Below are 22,262 nucleotides of genomic sequence, written 5' to 3' on the forward strand. Positions count from 1 at the left end.
AAGAAAAGGTACCACAACAAAAACCATGTGGAACTGTTGTTTTTCTCTCTCTGACTTTTCCAATTGTTGGAAATCCATCAGAGGAGAACTTTAATAGCTGAATGATACATCGAGTGTAAAAGACACTTTATTGAACGTACCAGCAGTTGTACTCTTAAGTTAGCTTGAATGAATGAAAGTCAAAAACAAGAATTAGAGGCTGAATACGAGATCCACAAGCATTCCAAAAAACAGGGTCATCAATGTACATATGCACACACAACTGAAATAAATACATCTATGCATGTATTAGTTTGGCTTTTGTTAAAACAATATATACTATACATTAACAATAAAAATCAAATATGTATCTTTTAATACAAACAATATTAGTGACAATGTTAACAGCCAAAGTGCACGTTTTAAAATGCCAGAATATATACAATGATGTATGCCCCAAACACTGTTGTAGAATAAATAGAAAATCAGTTTGTCTGTTGAGATTTCATTGTGCATATTGTTTGACTCTCACAGACAAACAGTGCCCCCTACTGTTGTTACATTAATACAGCAGTAGACAAACCAAAAATACAATAAACTATCCATCCATCCATCTTCTACACCCACCCTCCTGGGCTGCAGGGGTCTGCTGGAGCCTATCCCAGCTGCCATGGGGCGAAGGAAGGGACAAGCTCATCGCAGGGCCACATAGAAAGACAAACAACCACTCACACTCACACCTATGGTCAATTTAGAGTTCCCAGTTGGCCTCGCGTTCATGTTTTTGGACGGAGGGAGGAAGCCTTAGAACCCATGCACACACAGGGGGAACATGCAAACTCCACACAGGAAGGGTTTGGCATCAAACCCGCAACCTTCTTGCTGTGAGGCTAACAATTGCACCACTGTGTCGCCCATACAATAAACTTAAAAAACAAAACCCCTAATGCAGTGAAAACCACTTTGTATTTCCCTTTGTATGCCGACACATTTATATTCCACTGCAGACGAGTCATAACAAGACACTGTCACAGCTTCAGCAAAGACACTGCTTTACAACGTTAAAAGAAAACTGACAAGCTGCTTTACACGTTTTTTTAGGTTGTACTAAAGCCTTGGTTACGGTCATAATTACAAAGCCCAGAGGGAAGCAACAGCTGACTGGTAAAGAAAATCAGACTCTTGCAGGAGAGCTCACAGCTAAAGGAGACATTTTTTTTTGATTTTCTGTCAAACACCGGCGGTAGCAGCATAACACCAGATCCTATGAAATGATATGCAAAAACATTAGGAATGTAGCAATTCTTAAAAAAAAGAAGAAGAAAAAAGACCTGATCTATAAAAGACAAGCATCTCCTTATTTATGGTAACTAAAGAAAGGCACCTTCATGAACAAAGCACTCAGTGCTGTTACCTCCACCAGCCCCAGTGCAATGAAGAGGACATGCAGAAACTTAGTGGTGACAGCCTGTGTGTGTGTATGTGTGAGCGCGCACCTGCAAGCTAATGAAGATGAAGGAGATGGGTTGCGATGGTGAGAAGGATGAGTGATGAGTGCAATGAAAGCTGCATGAGGTCGCAAAGAAAAAAAAAGGGAGAACATGCAAAGCGTCCTTGTGATGTGTTGCAGGTTTACTATCCTTCTGGGCTCCAACAGGCGAGTGAAAATCACACTCACCTTTGGTCTGTGATAGTGTGTGTGTGTGTGTGTGTGTGTGTGTGTGTGTGTGTGTGTGTGTGTGTGTGTGTGTGTGTATGTATGTGTGCTCCTACAGGTTTGAAGAGTGCTGGAAAGGTGTGACAGCAGTGTTGTGTTTAAATGACCATCTCGATCACGGTGACTTGGTGGTGTTTCTATGGATGTGTGTGTGTGTGTCTAGGGGTTGTGTGTCCAGAGTGTAACGGTGCGGTCAGCAGAGGATGAGAGGAAGGACATGTCCTGCGTGTGCCACCGACACTGGATCACCTTGTCGCCGTGCTCCCCCACCACGGTCAGTGGCAACTGTTTGGTCAAGTCACCTAAAAATCACACACACACACACACACACACACACACACACACACACACGTGAACAACTGGCATAAAATATCAATTAAAAGCACCAATAAAACATCACACCTGCATCGGTGTGATTGCACCTTTGCTGTGTCATTTATAGGGGTGGGAATCACTATGACCTGACCATTCAATTCCATTCAGAGGGCTACCATGCATTTAATTGCAATTAATCGAGAATCGTGATTTTTACATATATATATGTGTGTGTATATCTATATATATATAGATACACACACACACATATATATATAGATATAGACACACACACACACACACACACACGTATATATGTATATATATATATATATATGTATATGTATATATATATATATATATATATACATATATATATATATATATATATATATATATATATATATATATATATATATATATATATATATACATATATATATATAAATATAAAACAAAGTCCCAAAATAGACTTCATAATTTGCCTTGCCATTTGCGACTGCATTGGCAGCTTTGTTCTGGTGTTGGGGATGGTTGTCTGGTTTGGAGCAACTGGAGGATTTCCTGTCTTTTCTTCCAACACTGGGTGCCAGCGGGCGATATGGTTCCTCGTGTTTGTCGTGTTCTCACAATATTTGTTTGTAGTGCGACACAACTTTCAGTGTGACTTTTGTCGAGTTTCCTTTTCCCCTCGACCTCGTAAAACCCAAAATGCTGCCACACGCTTGGCTTTAAATCCTGAAGGAACCGCTCCAATTCGTTTTTCAGTCAACTTTATTGCCGTGTGTGTCGGTGTCTAGTCACATGAGTTGGTTTGGATCTGCGTGCTTGTGTGTCTAGTGTGCGTCACCTTAAACAGTCCAGTATGAGAGTGAGTTCTGGCCTCATTGAAATTAAAAAAATAGATTTTTTTAAATTTGTCAATCGATTCTTAATTGGCAAAGTCATAATCGTGATTCATCTAAGAATCAATTTTTTCCCCCCACCCCTGGTCATTAGCACACTAGTGTTAGCCCAACTGTACCTTGGAGGTTGGTGACCACCACCTTGGTGTCGTACGAGCCGGTGAGCAGGAAGCGAGCCCCGGGGGAGAACCTGACGGAGCGCACGTCGCTGCTGTGCGGCCGGTACACCTGCACGATCCGCCCTCCTCGGATGTCGTACAGCATGCAGGCGCTGTCTTCCTGGCCGGTAGCCATGAGGCGGCCGCTTGGATCCACCGCCACCGAAGCCACAGGGCTGCCTGCAGCGCAGTGGGAGAGGCACCCAGCTGTCAAGACTGGCTCAGGATGCTCACTGAGATCTGCGGGGAACCGATGGACGAGCCAAACCTGATCCGTGGAAAGCCGTCCCGACCACTCGGACGCAGCTGGGAACCCTGAGGTCCCAGAAACGCACCGTCTTGTCCTGAGAGCCGGAGGCGATCATCCATCCACCCCACGTGTACAGAGACAGGATGTGGCCTGAGGAGCAAACATGTTAGAGTGTTTGTTCTTAGTGAGACGGAGGGACAGATTACTGGAACGCTGTGCACCTGTGTGGCCACTGAGCGCGTGCAGCCCCTGTCCTCTCTGACAGTCGGTGGTGTAGATGTTACAGTCTCCAGCTCCGGCGCTGATCAGGATGGCCCCTCCGCTCTCTGGACCCTCCATGAAGGCCAGGTCTCTGATGGTGCCATCGTGCATGCTGAACTCCAGGTCAGGGCCTGCGAGCCGTGACAACAAGCACGAGAATCAAACACTGCCAAGAAATAATTCACACTATAAAAAACGCTTCAAACCAAAAAAACACTTTTTCCAAGTGTGAGTTTTGAATGTAAAACTCGGAGTGTCAGCATTAACGAGTTAATCTCAATGACATTACAGCAAAGTCAGACAGCCATTACACATCAAGGTGCAGTTCTTGCGCTCACCTGTGGCGTTGCAGGTCTCGGCACTAAAAGGCAGAACTTTGACATATTTGTCGTTGGAGCCTGTAGCCAGCAGCTGCCCACAATGGCTCCAGGCAACACAGTAGATGGAACCTTTGTGATGCTTGTTCCTCTTGAAGCGCACTGCTGGCTGCTTGACCGGACTGGACCCACTGAGGGAAGGAGTGGCGGGAGATGGATAAAGGGGAGGAACGCTTCAACGATGCACCTTCAAATTTAGCTATGTAGTCTCAGCAGGTTGCACAGATCAACAAAGTGTGTTTGAAGTTCTTGCTACCATCACAACATTTTAAATTCTTCACTAACAGAGACAAACGGTCGCACTTGTGTTTCCAAAGCCGTGTGTGTGTGTGTGTCAGTGGTGGAGTGATGCTGCACCTTGGGTCTATTGTTTCTGGGTAAGCGCAGACTCGGAGTGTCTTGGAGTTGGAGCCCACGGCGTAGAGCGCCCCCGATGGGTGGAAGGCCACAGCTCGAACAGCCTGGGTGTCTTCCAGAGTGTGCACCGGCACAAACAGGCTCTTGTGTTTGTCGCCCTACAAAAAACAAACAAGACTCGCAGGTTATGATGAGAAGCCTAATCTAGTTTCCTCTCTACTCGCCTGTGACATGCATGCTGTCGGCATCCAAGCAGGTCTGCCGTAATCTGCTGAGTCACTGTAGCACTGTAGCACTACACACTGCATCACCTTATTTAAATAATGAGGACGCACAGAACACGAGAGAACCGAAGTGGTGCAGTACGATGTGAGGAACAATGACTCATTCTGAGTTTAATATTTAGCTCTGAAAGTTGAGGGGAAGCTTCCTGAGGCTTAAATCATTTAGCGCAGCTCTTGTTGGAATGATGCTCTCAGTGGCTGCTCACAGTGTGCAACTCTACCTCGGTGCTCCGGGACAGCGAGCCAGGAGAATCTTCCACGCCGCCTCCTTTGTTTTTCTGCCCACTGGCAAAAAAAAAAATCACATAAAAACAGAATCACTGCAACCTTGCAGCCAACTCCAGTGGGAACGACTAAAAAACAGAAATAATGCAGTGACGTCACGCAGTACCTCTGGGAGACGACGGGGGACTCCTCTGGAGGCGGGACCAGCCGACCCCCCACTGTGCGCTGAGGGGTGCTGCTGAGCACCCCTCCCCCTCTGCTCTGGCTCGGCTCCGGCGTCACAGATGGAGGGTTGTTATTGTCCTCCACAGCGGCTGCGTTCCCGTTGCCATTGCACTGCTGGGTGAGAGACTTCACCTCGTCCCCGAGATTCTCCATTCCCACGTTGAGCTCCTCCAGCTTCTGGATGGACCTGAGGTGCACAGACACATTTCAAATTTCTGTTTTCTGTCTGTTTGCATTTCATAAATAAAAAGGACGCCACACAGACGACTTCTGCATGCAGGTCATCCGTGGGTCAGCTATACTGACAGTCTAGGTAAATAAAGCTGAAAAAAAAAAACAGAGAGCAAAAGAAAACTCAAAATAATGATGTCATTATGCACAGAGCCTGTAGTCAATAATACCAAGGGGGCAGAGCAGGTGGGGGCGAGGCGTGAAGAAAGTCTCTTGGGACAAATCGAACAAATCTTATACAGCAGATAGCGTTAAAAAAAAGTTTTATGAAAAACATAATGTAATTCTTGTCAGCTACCAAAATAATCATTCAGTTGTGATGGTCTTTCCTGTGGATTCTTTAAAACAAGCCAATTCTTGGTTATGATATGATCTATTTTGGATTCTGCTTGTCAATATGTGGCATGAATAATACACAAGGGAACATGGTCCCATGTGAGGTGAGGTTGATTGTCACAGATGGCCCAATGTGGACCAGATGCAGGTTGAGGGCGGGGCGTGAGTCATGTTTGGGAAAGACACCTGGGACCCCCTCATTATCAGGGGTATTAACATGTCTCCCAGTCTGACAGCTGCTCCCGTGCTGTTGCAATAGAAGAGGTAGAAGAGTAATAAAGCAGGAGGAGACTGCAGGAGGAGGTGCTGCAGGAGGGGGCTGCAGGAGGAGGTTGCAGGAGGAGGCTGCAGGAGGAGGAGGCTGCAGGAGGGGGCTGCAGGAGGAGGATGTAGGAGGAGACTGCAGGAGGAGGAGGCTGCAGGAGGGGGCTGCAGGAGGAGACTGCAGGAGGAGGAGGCTGCAGGAGGGGGCTGCAGGAGGGGGCTGCAGGAGAAGGTGCTGCAGGAGGAGGTTGCAGGAGGAAGCTGCAGGAGGAGGAGGCTGCAGGAGGGGGCTGCAGGAGGAGGATGTAGGAGGAGACTGCAGGAGGAGGAGGCTTTAGCAGCAGCAGCGCAACGCTTCGTGAGGCAAGGACAGTTTGGTGTGTGCACCGGGTCTTGTCCGTACCTGTTGAGGAACTTCTCCGTGAGGCTGTGCTGCATGCTGCTGGGCGGGGGCTCCTGCTGGACCCCGCCCTCCAGCAACATCTGCTGGTACATCTGCTTCTGCTGCTGCTTCTGCTCCAGGTGCTGCTGCACGCGGAGGCGCTGCCGGTAGAACTCCTCGTACTTCTCTGTCGGGTCCCGGAGCTGCGGGGTGAAAATGAGGCTGGTTAGTAAAATATACATGCCCTCATCTTTGTCTTGTATCATCCAATTGGCAGTGACTTTACCAGACTGCACATTAGACGTTATGATAAACCAAAGCTCAGGAAGCTGACTGGTGCATATGCATACAAAGAAAGTATACAGGAACAGACTGAAAGGGAGCAAAGTTTCATCCACACCCTCACAGCCGGACAGCAGATGGCGATGGGCGTTATATCTGGAAAGGGGAAATTCCAGCAGCGACTAACACCACTCAAAGGAAGCATTATGACTGAGACCCTTCTCCATTCAGCTCAGGTATCAGAGGAAGGAGGGCGAGACCGGAAGTGGAGGACAGCTCACTTCCTCTTTCTTCTGTCCTCAGCTTCCTGTTGCAACAACGTGATGGGAACGAATCTATTTGCAGTGTTTTGGCAGGAGGGTCGGACGGATGGGGAGGTGCTGGTGGCGGAGGGCGTCAACTGGAAGTGCGAGGACCACGAGCAAAAGGGGGAAAATGAAAAATGGAGGCTGGTGGTGCGACGGTGAGATCGCAGAGGTTCCTCTGAGTCTGTCTGATGTGTCTCCAGGGTGACGGAGCGGCTGCAGCAGAGTGAGTGCTGCCTTCACACTGGCTGACGCATGGAGCCAAGAATAGACAGCACGGGACCCCCGGCCACATCATGGGTGCAGCATTGGTTCAGTGGTGTGGTTCAACTCTAAGGTTGTCCAGACACATGTGCTGCTTGATCTGCTTTCCTGCCGAGCCTTGATGTCACTGTTTCTTCTACACTCATCACTTGTTCCAGGCAGGATGCGTCAAACTCCAATCAAAAATTCACTTGACCAGTGTTTTCAAACACTGGTATGTGTCAGTAGCCTGTGAGTGAAAACCCAGGTCAGGGAATACCATCCACGACTTCCTTTGCCTGCTCCACTTTTCAGACAGTGCCTGCTAAAACACACTCTTCTGGAAATTAGGCCTTGTGACGTTACAGAAAGGGCCTTTTTTAAACGGGTGGACGGCCCAACAAAGCACAACCTGATACAATGTCTGACGGAGCTTGACCGGATTCCACTGGCAAACACATCGCCGTCAGGAGCCAACTCAGCCTTGACAGTGACTGGGTTGTTATCTGCAGTGTGGCTGCAGCTATCGAGCGGTTTGGTAATCCATTAATCTGTCGATTAATGGATTTGTTTGTTTTTTTTTACTCCAACAATTCATGGAGTAATCGGATCAAATAAACGTTTGCTTAATTAAAACACAGTGCCGCCCGGGTACTGTTGCCAAAAGACCGCTTCCGCCTTCCCCTGATTTGGATTGGGCGCATGGCCTGTGACGGAAACATGTTGTGTCACACTAAAAAGAGTCTGTGCGAAAGGTGAGCTTTAAATTCAATTAAACGACACCTTGAGGCAGAAGAAATTCCTTGATTTTTTGGTAATCGAGCTACTCGAGGAATTGTTGCAGCCCTAATCTGCAGCTGCAGACGGGATGACTCAGACCCTCAGAAATGCACCTCGATTCAGTGACGCCCAATGGAGGGAGGAAAACAAAGGTGACCAGGAGCACTGGCGCTGGTACAGTGAGGTGAAAAGCAAAAGCAGAGAGGCGTTTACCTCGTTCCTGTCAGCCGAGTCCGCCAGCGGTGCGTCCTCACCCGGAGCTGAGGCAGGACGCTCATTCTGAGCTGCACCCGAACTCATCATCTTGTCCACCGGCGTGTCGGTCCTCGACCTGGGAAAAAAAAAAAAAAAAAAGATCTGAATCATCATCTGACATCTGCTACATCTCTTCACTGGATGAGTCGGAAGCTAAACGCTCACGTTTCTGGTGACTCCTCAAAGATGCTGTGGCAGTCGGAGCTCTCCATCATGAGGCTCCTGCTCAAGCTCTGTCCACCAGCGCCGGGGTAGTGGAAGTTGGCGAACGAGTGCGACATGGGCGAGACGCCTTTGGCCGGCATGGCGTCGCCGCCGCTCGCCCTCTTGTCCTGGCCAGACAGTCCATAGGACAAGCCGTCCAAGGCCGGGTTCAGAGAGCGCGACATGTAGGTGTCGGCCGACTGGGGTCGGCGGAGCGGGGACGAGGGGTACGGAGACAGTTTGCTGATGAGCGGCGTGAGAAGGTCGCTGTAGCCCGTCTTTGCGGGCTTGACCAGGCGGTCCACGTGGATGTTGAGCAGCTTCTGCTCGAAGGCGCAGGAGAAGACGCTGTGGCCCAGGTTCTGCATCCAGGACAGCAGAGACAGATCCAGGTCGTCGCAGCCGTTCCCGCACAGCATGTCCACCCCGAGGAGGACCTCGCCCTCCGTGATCTCCTCGCCCGTGGCTTTGCTCTGAGCACAGGACAATCCCACAACAACTGCATTGAACACGGATGGCTTTGAATTTCACAGGCGGTGACCGATGCTAGCGCAAGACTTTCTGATGGCTTCCAGAGATTCACACCTGGCAGAACTCCACGCAGCACTCGTAGAGGACTCCCTTCAGCATCAGCTGGAAGAGTCGCTCCTTGCTGGCCTTGAATCCTGCCTCGCTCAACTTCCTGTCTGCAGGGATGAACTCTGCCACCATGGTGCAGGCCTCCTCAAAACACTGCACCCTGGCCGTGCTTGGGTTCCAATCCTGCCGTAATCAGTTGCAGAGATAAAAAGACATTTAATGAAAAAAAAACAAAAAAACAATAAAACTTATTGTGGAGGAACAAAAATATTTCTGATCTAGTTTGTTGCCTTGAACTCTGCATGGTTGGTGAGGCGAGGCAGCGTGAGGAGCAGACACAGTTTGCTGTAGTCATCTTTGGAGGGGCAGAACTCCTCCAGGGCGTGCAGACACTTAACAGCCTCCTGCATGGTGAACTCCAACTGAGAACACAACGAAGCAATTCAAAGATGGCAAAGTCAAAGTCTCATCACTGATCTTGGAAGGTGACAGTAACAAAGCAAGTCATTTTCACCAAGCTCTTAGTCCACATTGACATCCGGAACAATGACGACCGTCACCCGCACCAGAAGAATCACCAGTTTCAGCGCTGGAGCCGCAGCATTGCAGAGTCATCGCAAGCCCACAATCGAGGCCATGTCACCCCGACCAATACAAACCTCTCTGCACATTGCTGTCAGTGAGCGTGAACACCAATGTCCACCGGCGAGAACCGACCTAATCCGGTTAATATGGCACGATAGCTCTAGTGCAGTGTCACCACAAGCTGTGAGCCTTTCAGCTCTGCCACGCACCAGTGAGCAGTGAACAGTCGGCCTTATTTAGACACAGCAAAATTAAAGAAAATCAAAGTTTCAAACAGTAGGGATCATATTTTTTGCCATGCCAATTATAATTCCCTCATAATTATGAACAACTTATTAACATTATTATTATACTGGATTAGAGTAATAATGTGTTTTACACTCAACACACCTTGTTATTAATTTTACAGTTAATTTTAATCATATCACATAATTTAATCGTAAGACATCATGTTTTTTTACCATTGTGACAAAAAGTACATAAATGTGAATGTATGTGGTCAGAATATACTAAATTTCAACAATTCATTTCTGACAAACAAACTTCAGGTTCACAGGATTTTTCCCCCACTACATCCATAAAATGCTGCCTGTTCCTCTGATAGCTGAGGTCATGTGAGCACCATTTGCTGCCCTAATTAAATTAATGAAGGCCGGTCATTACAGGTGAACAGATTTTGTTAAGTCAATCTCACAGTAGCAGGAAGACAGACAAGTTAATCCAGATGCCGTGCAGCCAATGTTGAAAAGCTGCAATAGTAATCAGTTTGATTTTCTTGACTTTACTGTCAAGGCTCTTCACTGCCATGACAACCAGTAAGGCAGTAGGAAGACAAAGCTGTGCAGTTACAAAACCTGGTGGTGATTTAAGAAGATTCAGGGTTGTGTGAATTGGGAGGCTTAGGCGAAAAACTGATAGCTGGTAAATGTTGTAGCCTTAAGAGACTTAAAAAAGGAGACTTACGTGCTGCGGCTCATCCTCTGCTGACATGGCATTATTCACGCACAAAGCCTCCAGGAACTTCTGCTTGAGGATGATGTAACGAAACCTGATGGCACGATAGGTGAAACATTAACAACACTGGAATGATTGGACCCCTTTGGAACCTCAGTTTTCTCAATGTATCGCTTTCATGTTCCCAAAATGCTCTTAAAATCCAAATAATATCAGCATATCCAACATAGCTAATTTGTAAAATACATAATTTAGATAAATGGCCTGACTTGAAGATGCTTGAAGAACAAGAACATGTTTGTTTGGATGACTTGCTTCAAATGGGAGTATTGTCATGTTGGGAATTAGAGTGAGTTTCAAAGAGACACACCTCTTCTTGTCAAACTTTTCCATACACTCCAGTGGCTGGATGAACTGTAATACCTCGTCCCACTGGCCATCGAGCACCAGCTGCCTGTAACAACAACAACAACAAAACACGACATTTGAGTCTTTCCAGCTGAAGCACATGGAAGGACTCTGAAACAACTGCCTTGTGCTTCCATATCACAGAGGAGGACGAATCCCAGGCTGAGCACCTGAGGAAGAGCATGTCGTCTGAGTAAAGCCCATTGATGACACCGCTCTCCTTCTCCAATGCCAGCATGCTGATGTGCAACTTCCTGGAGTTTAGAAAGTCCAGGATCACCTTGATGATCTCCACCTCCTTCACATTTATGGTTTCTTCCGCAGTCATGATGACGACGGGCTGCAAAACGAGGACAGCAAGGGAAAAGAAATTCCTGTTATACTCTTCACATTAATGCAGACAGTACATAGAACTGAAAGTTTTCCGCTGTTAAATCTCTGGGGTGCCTGAAACAGACAACAACAAGACTATACATATGGCTAGTTATGCAGAGCTATAATGCTGCTAACAATCCAAAATCAGAACTCAAACTGAGACGACACGAGCTGTGGTGTTATTGACACCACAGCTAATAAATGTCACCAAGAAAGCCTTTGGAAACATTCACCAAAACACACACCTAAGAAAAGATGTGTGAATTTCAAATAAAGTGTGCTATATTTTCACCCTGTGCTTCCATGTGCAGCGATCACACCAAGGATCAAAGATCACAGATCAAAGATCATGCAGACTTAATTTCATTCCAATACACGCTAATTACATACACGCTCATACATTAATTGTTTTCTTCCCTGTATGACGCAGGGACAAAAGAATCCCCCTTCGATCTGTTAGACACGATAGATTAGTCCTGTTATTCCATGATCATATTAAAACAACACGGCGACGTTAATCACTGTATTGTAGACATTTTCATCAGACAGATGCGCGTGCGAACGACGCTGCATCAAAACAGCTGTCTTAGCCTGAAGTGATGCACATTCCTCCACCCGCTGAGTCTTGAAATAATACAACTTCACATTGGTGACGGCAGAGAGGAATTCAGGCAAACTTGCTTTAACAATAAACCAAGAGTGCCCCCCACCTCAACCGTCACAACAACGGGAGCCGTGCCGAGGCGAGGTGAGGCGAGGCTCCGTGCTAGGCTAGCGTGGATGATGCTTCAGTTAGCTAATAAACACACTGGCGCCGAGCCACAGGTCGGCCAGCCTAAGAGGCTTACGGCTGCTCGTTATCTCTCCGTGGCAAATAAAATGGAGCGGGCGGATTAGAGCAAAACCGACAAACTAGCTAGTTACCAGCCCGGGGCTTTGAGCGACGGGGCGGCTGATGGGGCGCTAGCCAGGCCGAGGGCAAGAGCGGCACCGGCGGCCGCTAGTTAGCTACAGCGGGGCGGGGTGCGCAGTGACAGCTTCTCCAGCCCAGCGGCACCGCGGCACCGAGCGTCTGCGGCGGCTCACCTCGGTCTACAAGCGCATGAACACAAGAGTCCCGTCGGTGTGTCTCCGCTCGCTAACGGACCGTTGTCGTGGCCGCCGTCTCCCACTCTGCTCCGTACTCCTCCCTGTACGACTGGGTTCCCCTCCTCGCTGGGTCCGTGTGCGCTGTTGCTGCTGCTGCCGTCCTCTCCTCCTCCTCCTCCTCCTCCTCCTCCTGCTGCTGCTGCTGCTGCCGCCCTGCCCAAGCCCGTTTCCCTGCCTTGCAAGAGCACCGCCTCGCCCCTCCTCCGGACTCGCAACATCACACCAACAACTAAACAATAGAAGACTAAAAGACTGTTGTCATATGATAATAATAATAATAACGATAATACATTTTTAAAGGTATGAATCGAATGTTGAAACGAGAAAGGCGTGATGTCAAAGACAGACTGACGTCAACTCTTCCTCGTGGGTAATTGCCTTTTCCAGTCTTCTAACAATGATGTGCACCAAACTCGTCCATCTATATAAGTCCCCCCCAGTAACGAGAAACTCCACCTTTTACTTATTTTGCTTTGTTTCCCTGTTACTCCTGCATAATGTCACAAATGCACTGGTACCTCTCTCAGGTTAACAACAACCCCAGCCAACTGACCATGCCTCATTCCACCGTGTGGCCGTTTCTGAAATGTGGGGTTTTGTTTTTATTTATTTATTCTAATAATACATTGAGGGGATTCTGTCTGTCATGTATGTTATTCAGATGCACAACTCCACAAATGTTTTTTGTTTTTTTAAATAAAAAAAATCAAAAATCAAACCTGTAAAATGTAAATATTCCTTCTCTAGAGTTTCCTGTCAATATCTACCAGTGTGTAGCCTACATTGAAAAGGAGCCTCACAAAAAAATAAAATAATAATAATCTAATATTTGATAATTATGTTCTGGATTCTGGAGTTTCAGTTGTGTTTTTATACCTCAGCTCATAACTGGATCAGACACAACGTATTTTAGTGTCTGCTCCAGTTGATCATCAAAACATAAGTCAGGATAAAAATCTAGCAGATAAAGTATAGAATAATAATAAAAGCAGATTTCTGATTGTGTACCATTTGTAGTAGTTGCACAAGCAGGAATGACATAGAGGTGTAAGTTCAACTCCTCCAACCAAGGAGCCATGGACCCATCCAAAGAAAGCCAAATGAAAAACCATGAATACTGTTCATAGCCGGCATTTTAATTAAGCTGAAAATGAATAGAAAAACAGGGAAATCCATGAAGAGTTGAGTATACTTAAACTGTAAACTGAAAAAAAAAAATCTAATTCCTGCCTTTGAAAAAAAAAATAATACTATGATTTTCTCTTAAATTCGTTCCATACAACACCACAATGCTCTCTCTTCTCTCATTCAGGCACGCCTTCAATGTGCTGCTCCATGAGTCAGTACACGCATCCAACAGTTAAAATGTCGTTACAAAAAATACTTCTATATGCCAAAATATATCTGTACAAGTGTCAACAAATAGTGACCGAACTCATGGCTTAAAAAAATGTAACATTAGAGTTGAGTGACAGGAACGGCGATCCTGTAGTGGAGACGTCAAGACGAACAGTGACCTTAAAAGTGCTATTTAGTCTATCACAGGTGGATTCACGTATTTACACTTGTGGCTGGAAATCATCATTTCATAATTGGCAAAGCTTTCCACGTTACAGCGGCGTTTTGATGATATCCGTTATCTGAAGCCGCTACAGGGTGGCAGTTTTAATCAACAATTTGTTCTACAGATGACAGTTATCAGTGACACTAGTGAGTGATCACATTTCTTGTGTGTAAAGCACTATTTAAAAAAAGGAAGAAAAAACTCAAGATGACAACATACGGATACGCATCCATGATAAATTAGAGAAGCTACTCAAAAGCTACAAGCAAGGAATCTGCCTTCATTTAAAAATTAAATTAAACCCCAGTAAGTGTAGCATATTACATTTCTCTGAGAAAAAAATATGCACCATGTTTTTAAAATATATTCAAGGTTTCAAATTCAATAAGTTAAAAGTTGTAGGTGCTTTTCACAACTGCCTTGTGGTTCTTAATTTGCGCAACGATTTAGTTTTTTTTTTGTTTTGTTTAGGTTTTTTTGGAAAGACACTGCAACCATCAGCGGAGGTATTTTCCTCACTCTTCTTGCACTTCACAACGCACACAGAGACATACTGGAAACAGTAATAGATTCCTCAGTCACATGTCCGAAATGGCCAACCGAAAAACAAGATGACACGCAGGGCCTGTGTAGCAGCAGAAGTCTCCTTCAAAATGTCGCCTCTTCCCGATCGCAGATCAAGAACCTTGCGGGTGCACAATCTGATCCCACACCTGTGAGCTCACACAAATCCTCTATTGCAGCAGACAGTTGGAAACAGGCGGTGAAGAAATGACGCACGCAGCACATCCATAAGACACAAAACAAGCATAAGGCCACATATGATCAACTCATAGAGACCAAACTGCCTCTACAGGAGGCGTGACATTCACCGCTTCAGTGGTTCAGCTGGCTAAGGCATTGATCCGCCTCTGTTTTTTTGTTTTTTTTTGGCACACGAGAACATCAATACACATGCTGACAAGTAAGCGCTTCGGTCCTGCTGAAGTAGTTTGTCCGTCTGCTCTGCACTCTGGCAATGTCCATTTTTAACAATTTTTATTGTGTAGGAAAACCGTGAAATTCCCGACTTCTTCTCTGGTCCAGAGACACAGTCTGTCAGTCTATTTCGGGTGCAGTTTCTTGGGCGTCCCCTGCTTCTTGGCTTGCCACAGGTGACTGGCGATGGTGATGGCGTCCACGCTGGCCGACATGGTTTTGGCTGGGATCACGCTGAACTGCTTCCTGTCTGAGTTGTACTTGTACAGGCCCTCGATCATCTTGGTAGTAATGCTCCTGGGCCCGATGCCGGCCAGCCGGGTGATCTCCTGCGTCTCGGGACAGTAGGTGTACACGGACCTGAACTGGCATCCCGAATCCCGGAACAACACCAGGAAATTATTGGCTTCGGATTTCTCCATTTCCTGCAAGAACAGACAAGCCATTTCTTTGATAGAACCTTTCAAAAAGATTTTAAAATGAAGAGAGCGAGGGAGAAGCGAAAATGCAGAACATACATCAAGTATTTTATTCTTCTGGCCCTCGTTGACCCGGCCGGCCAGGCAGCAGTGAGCCAGGGCGTTCTGGATGATGTGTTTGTTGGACTTTGCGCTCGGCTCCTTGTATAGTTTAGGTCCTTGGAGGAGAAAGACACAGACATGAGCTCTGATCTGGTGTTGCCTAAGAGGACGTCAGACTCTGTACACACTCCAGGTCTGTCGGATACCTGTGTACTCAGCGTTGGAGGGAGTGGACGAGGTGGTGGAGTCGTTCTCCCAGTCCTTCTCTTCATTTCGACTGCCCGTGGAGGGACATGAGGAAAAGCCCTCGGCAGAGTCCGGCCTGACAGAGAAAACCGACAAACCAACAAATGATACACACAGACCGACATGGAAACCCAGAGAGGTAAGGAGGCATGCACACACAAGACGTGCACACGCACAGACACAGACACAAACACGCAGTGAAACAAGGTCAGACCCTGCCTGTTGTCGCACATTTACATCACAGTGCGCGCACGCCTGTGCAGCTGTGCAGCGATGGGGGCCACGAAAAGCATGTTCAGCCAAGCAAAGCAAAGTCTCAGCTCTTGCTTCTCAGCCACTGAGAGAGGAGCCAGAGCGCTGGCTCAGGGAACAGTACACAGAGCTAGCGAGAAGCGGAAAGCAATGATGGCCTGAGAGCAACACCGACAAAGACAGAGAGGGCGTCTCAGCTCCTGTGTTCGTCATAATGTGGAGGCCACAACTGCAGAAATGGAAGATGAAAAACTACCTCACGTCTGTCTGGTGCCTCGCGTCGACTGAACCAGAGCGACACGGAGGCACGAGTGTTGAAGCAGCGTTACTGACCTTCCCTTTCTCTCTTTGGGAGAGCTCAAATAGAACGGGAGGTGAGCAGACGCAACTTTACTGGCTCTGAGGTGACGCGGGCAGAAATTAGACAGGAAAGAGGGAGGAATCATATAGACGAATACATATCCAGAGTGTAGAGAAGAAGAAAGTGCATCATGAACAGGTGGAACGATAGTGAAAAACTGTGAGGGCAGCAGTTGAGAAGGTTTAAAAGAAGGTTTTAAGGGGTTTAAAGAGGCGGTTTAAGTCACACAGGCAGCCTGAACTAAATCAAAAGACATAAACAACTATAAAGCATTGCTCTACATATAAAATGACAATGTATTAACTGCAGGCCAACATGTAATATGTTGAAATTTAAAGCATCTTTGACTAAAAAAAAGTGAAAATTAAAGAGCCATCTCTATACTAATGGATTCCAAGGTCTCTGTTTACGCAGAAATGAGATGCATAGGTGTTCAAATATGCATGACAACATTACTTCAAATCACAGTGTGATATAAAGAGTGACTTTAATACAAGAGATACACTTGTGAGAAACACCAGTGTCCAGCACTTCAGGGATTCTGGTTGCCAACAGGAAGTCGTGTTTCAGGGGGAAATTGTGAATTACTTCAGATGTTTATCTCAAAGAACACACTTATGGTTGCTGGCTTATCTCTAATGATGCTGTTTTATATAAAAAACACATTGTGGCACACATTCAGCCGGACATGAGACTCATGTCAACCGACCTGTTGTTCTTCCTGTTTGGTGGCTCTCTGTCGTCGGCCAGGTTGAGAGACGCCAGGGAAACACTCGACACAGAGTAGCCACGAGGACGCACACCTGCAACACAACGCAGCACAACAGGAGCGGGTCAGCGGCTGTTGAGACACCGGCCCAGCGTGTTTGTGGACGTGAAGTTTGTGTCACCTACCCGTTGCTCTAACGGGAGGCGTGGACGACTCCAGGACGTCCCGGTGGATGGATTTGGGCCGCGGCTTCTTCTTAAGACTCCCAGATCGCCGCTTGATGACCTCGTCCATGTCCACCATCAGCTTGAGCTGCTTCTTCCTTAAGTACTCGTTCCGGATGTACTCCCTCCTCGCCTTCTCGTCCTCCTTCTTCTGCTGCTCCGCCTCGGCTTTCAGCCTGGATGAGAGCAGGGTGAGGGGTTTCAAGTGTGGCAGTTCCGAAATTCCACATCTTGCAGATTCTTGGTGGTGTCATAAATTGAGACTTAGGTACAGCTAAAGGAATAAATACCGACCTTGCAGCTTCCTTCTTTTGCTCCTGGTCCTGCTCCTGCTGTTGCCTCCTCTCCTGAGTCTCCCTCTCCCTCCTCAGCCGCTTCTGCAGCAGGGCAGCTTTCTTTGCCGCCATGTCCTCTTCCCCTTTCACGTCATCCTGCCGTTCAACAGGTGGGAAACTCAGAAAAAATGCAAGACTGGATTCTGCTGAAGCTTAAAGTGAAGTACATCAATAACTGATTATTTCTAAGGACTATTAATGTCACTGTTACCTTGAAGAAGAAGCCACAGCACATCTTCTGGTCATCTCCATCTCCTCCTGCATCTCCTTCCACTTCCACCTCCGCCATCTCCTCCTGACCTTCTACTGGTCCACCTGGAGTCTTCACCTCAGACAGCGAGACCTCCACCAGGTCGCTCCTCTCCTGTGTCCCGGCCTTCACGCTGATGGCACCGGTTCCTTGGCTCCTCTCAGACACAGGCTGGCACAACACCTCCGACCGTTTCTTTCCCTCCCCCCTCTCATCGTCCTTCTCTTTGGCTGCCTCCCAAGTTGGATGACGAGCAGTGCCGGCACCCTCCTCCTCCTCATCCTTTGGCTCCGTCGCCTCCTCCTTGTCCTCCTGGCTCTTGCTACCCGCCGGCCCCTCGTCGTGGCCCAGGTAGGCGAAGGAGCAGAGCTGTGTTTGGCTGGAGGTGAAGCGTCTCAGCCTGGGCAGGCTGTCCACTGAGGTGGGCGTGTTGAGCATTCGGCTGAAGGGCGTCACCTTCAACTCGTTGGGTCGAGGGGTGCGGGACGTCCTGGCGTGGAAGGAGGCGGGCCGCCGCTTGATGCCGGCAGGGGAGCGGTTGGGCACATGAGGGGAGCCGGAGGAGGAGAGGTTGGGAGACAGAGAGCCAACGGAGCCTCGAGTGGACCCCCGTCCTGTGACGCTGCTGCTGCGCAACTCACGCAGTTGCCTATGGGGGGAGACAGAGAGCAAAAAATAAATAAATGTTTGAAGATAATTAATTGTTACGCATTAAGTCGCACTTGACATGTAAGTCAAAGAGGTACCTGTGCGGAGAAGGAGCAGGAGGAGGGATGACCCATGACTGCTGCTGCTGCTCCCTCATGGCCATGATCTTCTCCTGCTGCTGAGCCAAACGCTGCATCTCTGTCTGCAGGAAGCCCAGCGACGTGTTCAGCGTCTCGATGGAACGTGTGTAGGCGGCCAGGTCGGCTTCTCCTGAGGTCACACCTGCACACGGTCAAAGAAGCAAAGTCAGCAAATTTCGGCGGAAGCAAACGTCAGTCCAGCCTGTGCTGTGTCCACACACCTCCACCATCCTCGCACAGGGACTTAGGAGCTGCTCCGTCAGGCTTGCATCTCTCGGCCCGCACCATGCTGCCTGGACTGGCCCCCAAGGAGGGCGCGAGGGCCGACGGAGATGGCGTCTCTCCCCCTGAGCTGGGACTGACCGGGGTGGTCACCCCTTTTCTCCTCACCACATTCAGAAAGGCCGTCCTGCCCATCTTCTGACGGTGGCGCGTGAAAGCCGCTTCCACCTGGACAAACGAGAAAAACGCTCTATTTTTAAAGCAAAGCGCCACCAACTGCGCGCGTTTGGCTGTGCACGTGTTTACCTTCTTTTTCTGGGCTTCAATGGCTCTCCTCTTCTCCTCCAGCTTCATCCTGAGCTGAATCATCTCTGAGGCAATGATGTGGGAGGGGTCTCTGGGGGATTGATTGGCTGGGGAGGGAGACGTGATTGGCAAAGGAGGAGTAGAGATCTAGAAAAAATAAAATAAAAATGGATTACTGATAGACTTGTCCAGGGTGTAAGCCTGCCTTCGCCCTGTGAGTGTTGTGACAGGCTCCAACAGACCCCCACAACTCTGAGGGCATGTGGGCATAGGAGATGGATGGATTACTGACAGGAATTCTGAGTCAGCACAAATTCCTGGGAAATGGAAGGAATCACTGTCATCAACAGAGAACAGAGAAGCGAACCTGCGAGGAGATGCTTCTTGCTGGGTGAGTGTATGGAACGTTGAGATCAGAACTTTCCGGCGTGGTTCCTCCGCTGCTCCGTCCCTCCAGTTTCCGGAACTTCTGCTCGGCAAAGCTGGTCATGCGCACCACGCCGCCTCCGGAGCCAGTGGATGACGAGGCGGGGCTGACTGTGTGGGATCTGCGCAGCGTGGGCGCAGAACTGGGACAGGGGCTGCTCCTGTCAGCTCCGTCACCCAGCGCGTCGTCAGGGTTGGAATCGCCGACCCCTTTCTGTCTCCCTTCCCTGCTCCTCTCCCCCTGCGGCCTCTCTGACAGCGGACAGGACCGGGTCACCGCCTCGTAGTCCGGGTCGATGTCCGAGTAGTCCCTCAGAGAGGAGGAGTCCTCGTCCAGACTCTGGATGTCCTCCGTCCTCACGTGGATGCCTGTGTCAACCTCGTCAGTGGACAAGGAGTTGGGGTCGTGGTCGTTCACCTGGGCCTTGGCTGAGCCCGGTTCGTCCCCGTGACCTTCGGCCCCTGGTGGGTCTGAAGGTTCCGCACCATGAAGGAAGAAGCTGTTGTCTCTGCCGCCCATGCCCAGGCTAGCGTGGGGCCTCTCTGTGTCGTGGATGATCTTCAGCGCCTCCTCAATGCTCGGAGGAGTGGTTGGACTCACGGGGCTGCAGCCATGGTGTGTGCTGTGGTTGCTCTCAGGAAGGACTCCATTAGAAAGCCTGTGGACAGAGAGACAGGCATGCATTTTGATGTGTTTTTTTTTTTTAATGCATTGCTACAATTAAAGGCCCAGTGCGTTGCATCTGATAGCATGTGTTGGTAAGAGAGTATTGTGTAAAAATGGAAATGTTGTGTAATTATTATGATCTCTCATTTCTCCTATCTATCTATCTATCTATCTATCTATCTATCTATCTATTTATCTATTTAAAAGAGATATCTATCTTTACAAACCATAGTGAACAAAAGAAATCAGCAGCTTAAAAGATCTACCATTTGGTGAAAGATCAGGACAGCAAGTAAGTAAGTAAATAAGTGTTTATTTACATAGCACCCCTCAAAGACAGGGGATTCAGACAACAATTTAAAATACAGGCTAAAACTAGCTACCAGGGGCCTTAAATTTTTTTAAAAAGGTTTCTCAAAAATTGCTGAGAGCAAAATATCAGACCAAGAACAGGTGTCCGTAAAGGCAACATGCCCAGGAGAGATCAAACTAGGGCTGCTCAAAAGCCAAAAGGTGTGTTTTCAAAAGCCCCTTCAATGTGGAGAGGGAAGGAGCAGATTTCAGGGAGAGAGGAAGAGGGTTCTACAGTCTCAGGGCGACCGCCCCAAAAGCACGATCGCCCTTGGTCTTCAAATGGGTCCAGAGCAGCGCCATGAGACCTGAACTGGATGACCTCAGGGCATCATCAACCTGACACCGTGCTACTGTCCCTACCTGCTGTGGTTCTTGATAGAGAAGGTGTTGTTCCTCCCAAGCGGCTTGTGCGGGAAGAACTCCTCCTCCTCCGGAATGTGTCTGCCGTTCACAGTCACAGGCATGAGAGAGGTGTGCCGCTTGATGCCCCCTCGGGACGCAAAGTGAACTTTGAACCCCAGGCCGTCACTGCTGGCCGACCTGGTCATCCCACGGAGGGGCGGGGCTTCGCCAGGCGAAACAGTCGGGTCTCCGTCCAGGGGGATCTCAAAGGAGATTCCTCGAGTGGAAGAGCTGCGGGAGGAAAACAACAGCGACACAGGACTGAGTCATAGTTGAACCTTTGCGAACACGAACAGCAACTGATTGGTTTAAGGATGCTCACCGTTTTTCTTTGGGCCAGGTTCCGATACAGCCATCAACATAAGACATGGACGTTGATCTCTTCATTGCACCTGTTTCAGACGCAGATAGACACAGATCATTGAATTTATTACCAGATTTTCATCTGCAAAAAGGCAAATACTATGGAAGAGGCCTTTAGAATCATGTGGATACATCTGAATGATGCCTGCATCTGCATGGCTGCAAACTAGCCACTAGATGGCGTCTGTTTTCAAAAATACAAATTCACCCTGTTCAGTTTTGCTTAAAAAAAATCGTCAGAGTAAGTCGTAAATAGACAAAAATCTTAAAAGACACACAGCACAATGAACACACACACACACACACACACACACACACACACACACACACACACTGGCTACATGGCCATTTTAACAATCTCCTAAAGGTGCCCTACGGGTGTTGGTATCAGTGTATTTACAGTGTAAAACAGATGCTTTACCTTCTGCAGGGAAGCTCTCTGGGCTGTCGGCTCTATCTGCATATCTCTGTTTGACAGGACTGGACACTGGAGCCATCTTTCGACTCACTGATACTGGCTTGCAGGCTGCAGGGAGGAGATGTGCACGTGCAGAACAAACACTTAATATCAATGAGGTAGTTAAAAGATTCTGAAATTGGCATGCACAAAGTAACCTCATCACTTGACAACAAATGCGTGACAATATTTTAATGAAGTAGCACTGTACCGTCTGGGTCGAAGACTCTGGGCTGCACAAACGACGGTTTCACCACTTCAAACCACCAGAAAAGCTCGGCCATAAACACCAGATAGTTACTCTGAAAGACCCGCAGAAAAGTTGCGGTTAATTTTGCAGTGACAGATACCACCACTAGCACAATACAATGCAGATTTTGACGGATCAGTGAGGTCATGGCCTGTCAGCTGTTGTTAAGCAGCTCAATCGGGCAGGTTTTCATGTGTGCAAA

The 22,262-nt window shown here is 48.1% G+C and overlaps 3 protein-coding genes across 6 annotated transcripts in view; all 3 read right to left on the bottom strand.

Annotated features, from left to right (window-relative positions):
- Positions 1 to 31: 31 nt before the first annotated feature.
- Positions 32 to 12,563, bottom strand: wdr47a (WD repeat domain 47a). The gene is made up of 17 exons (XM_076021229.1): positions 12,323 to 12,563; positions 11,032 to 11,201; positions 10,824 to 10,907; positions 10,463 to 10,547; positions 9,205 to 9,336; positions 8,921 to 9,097; positions 8,297 to 8,808; positions 8,090 to 8,207; positions 6,288 to 6,469; positions 4,995 to 5,240; positions 4,825 to 4,888; positions 4,320 to 4,477; positions 3,924 to 4,093; positions 3,546 to 3,716; positions 3,343 to 3,474; positions 3,036 to 3,254; positions 32 to 1,998 (listed from the first exon to the last, which is right to left on the bottom strand). Exons 2-17 carry the CDS (start codon positions 11,187 to 11,189, stop codon positions 1,856 to 1,858), a joined length of 2,751 nt encoding a protein of 916 aa, XP_075877344.1. The 5' UTR covers positions 11,190 to 11,201; positions 12,323 to 12,563; the 3' UTR covers positions 32 to 1,855.
- Positions 12,564 to 13,083: 520 nt separating this feature from the next.
- The window catches only part of ticam1 (TIR domain containing adaptor molecule 1), a 32,154-nt gene continuing 22,975 nt past the window's right edge, over positions 13,084 to 22,262 (bottom strand). The window contains exon 3 of the transcript XR_012926254.1: positions 13,084 to 13,104. The gene's annotated coding sequence lies outside the window, so the exon portion shown is untranslated. The remainder of the gene's footprint in view (positions 13,105 to 22,262) is intronic.
- The window catches only part of camsap2b (calmodulin regulated spectrin-associated protein family, member 2b), a 28,103-nt gene continuing 19,341 nt past the window's right edge, over positions 13,501 to 22,262 (bottom strand). For 2 of the 4 annotated variants that reach the window (XM_076021226.1, XM_076021225.1), the window contains 16 exons: positions 22,022 to 22,112; positions 21,775 to 21,879; positions 21,313 to 21,382; positions 20,949 to 21,221; positions 19,509 to 20,226; positions 19,142 to 19,288; positions 18,835 to 19,063; positions 18,572 to 18,755; positions 17,787 to 18,474; positions 17,535 to 17,671; positions 17,202 to 17,416; positions 17,017 to 17,110; positions 16,280 to 16,345; positions 15,655 to 15,770; positions 15,446 to 15,564; positions 13,501 to 15,352 (listed from right to left, as the gene is read on the bottom strand). In XM_076021226.1, coding sequence (XP_075877341.1) covers positions 15,053 to 15,352; positions 15,446 to 15,564; positions 15,655 to 15,770; positions 16,280 to 16,345; positions 17,017 to 17,110; positions 17,202 to 17,416; positions 17,535 to 17,671; positions 17,787 to 18,474; positions 18,572 to 18,755; positions 18,835 to 19,063; positions 19,142 to 19,288; positions 19,509 to 20,226; positions 20,949 to 21,221; positions 21,313 to 21,382; positions 21,775 to 21,879; positions 22,022 to 22,112 — 3,552 coding nt within the window. In that variant the 3' untranslated portion in view covers positions 13,501 to 15,052. The remainder of the gene's footprint in view (positions 15,353 to 15,445; positions 15,565 to 15,654; positions 15,771 to 16,279; positions 16,346 to 17,016; positions 17,111 to 17,201; positions 17,417 to 17,534; positions 17,672 to 17,786; positions 18,475 to 18,571; positions 18,756 to 18,834; positions 19,064 to 19,141; positions 19,289 to 19,508; positions 20,227 to 20,948; positions 21,222 to 21,312; positions 21,383 to 21,774; positions 21,880 to 22,021; positions 22,113 to 22,262) is intronic. The other 2 variants (XM_076021228.1, XM_076021227.1) reach the window with 1 other exon arrangement.

This window comes from Nelusetta ayraudi, unplaced genomic scaffold (assembly GCF_046127955.1).
Source record: "Nelusetta ayraudi isolate G7.1 ecotype Tasmania unplaced genomic scaffold, CSIRO-AGI_Nayr_v1 ptg000011l, whole genome shotgun sequence".
Lineage (NCBI taxonomy): Eukaryota > Metazoa > Chordata > Actinopteri > Tetraodontiformes > Monacanthidae > Nelusetta > Nelusetta ayraudi.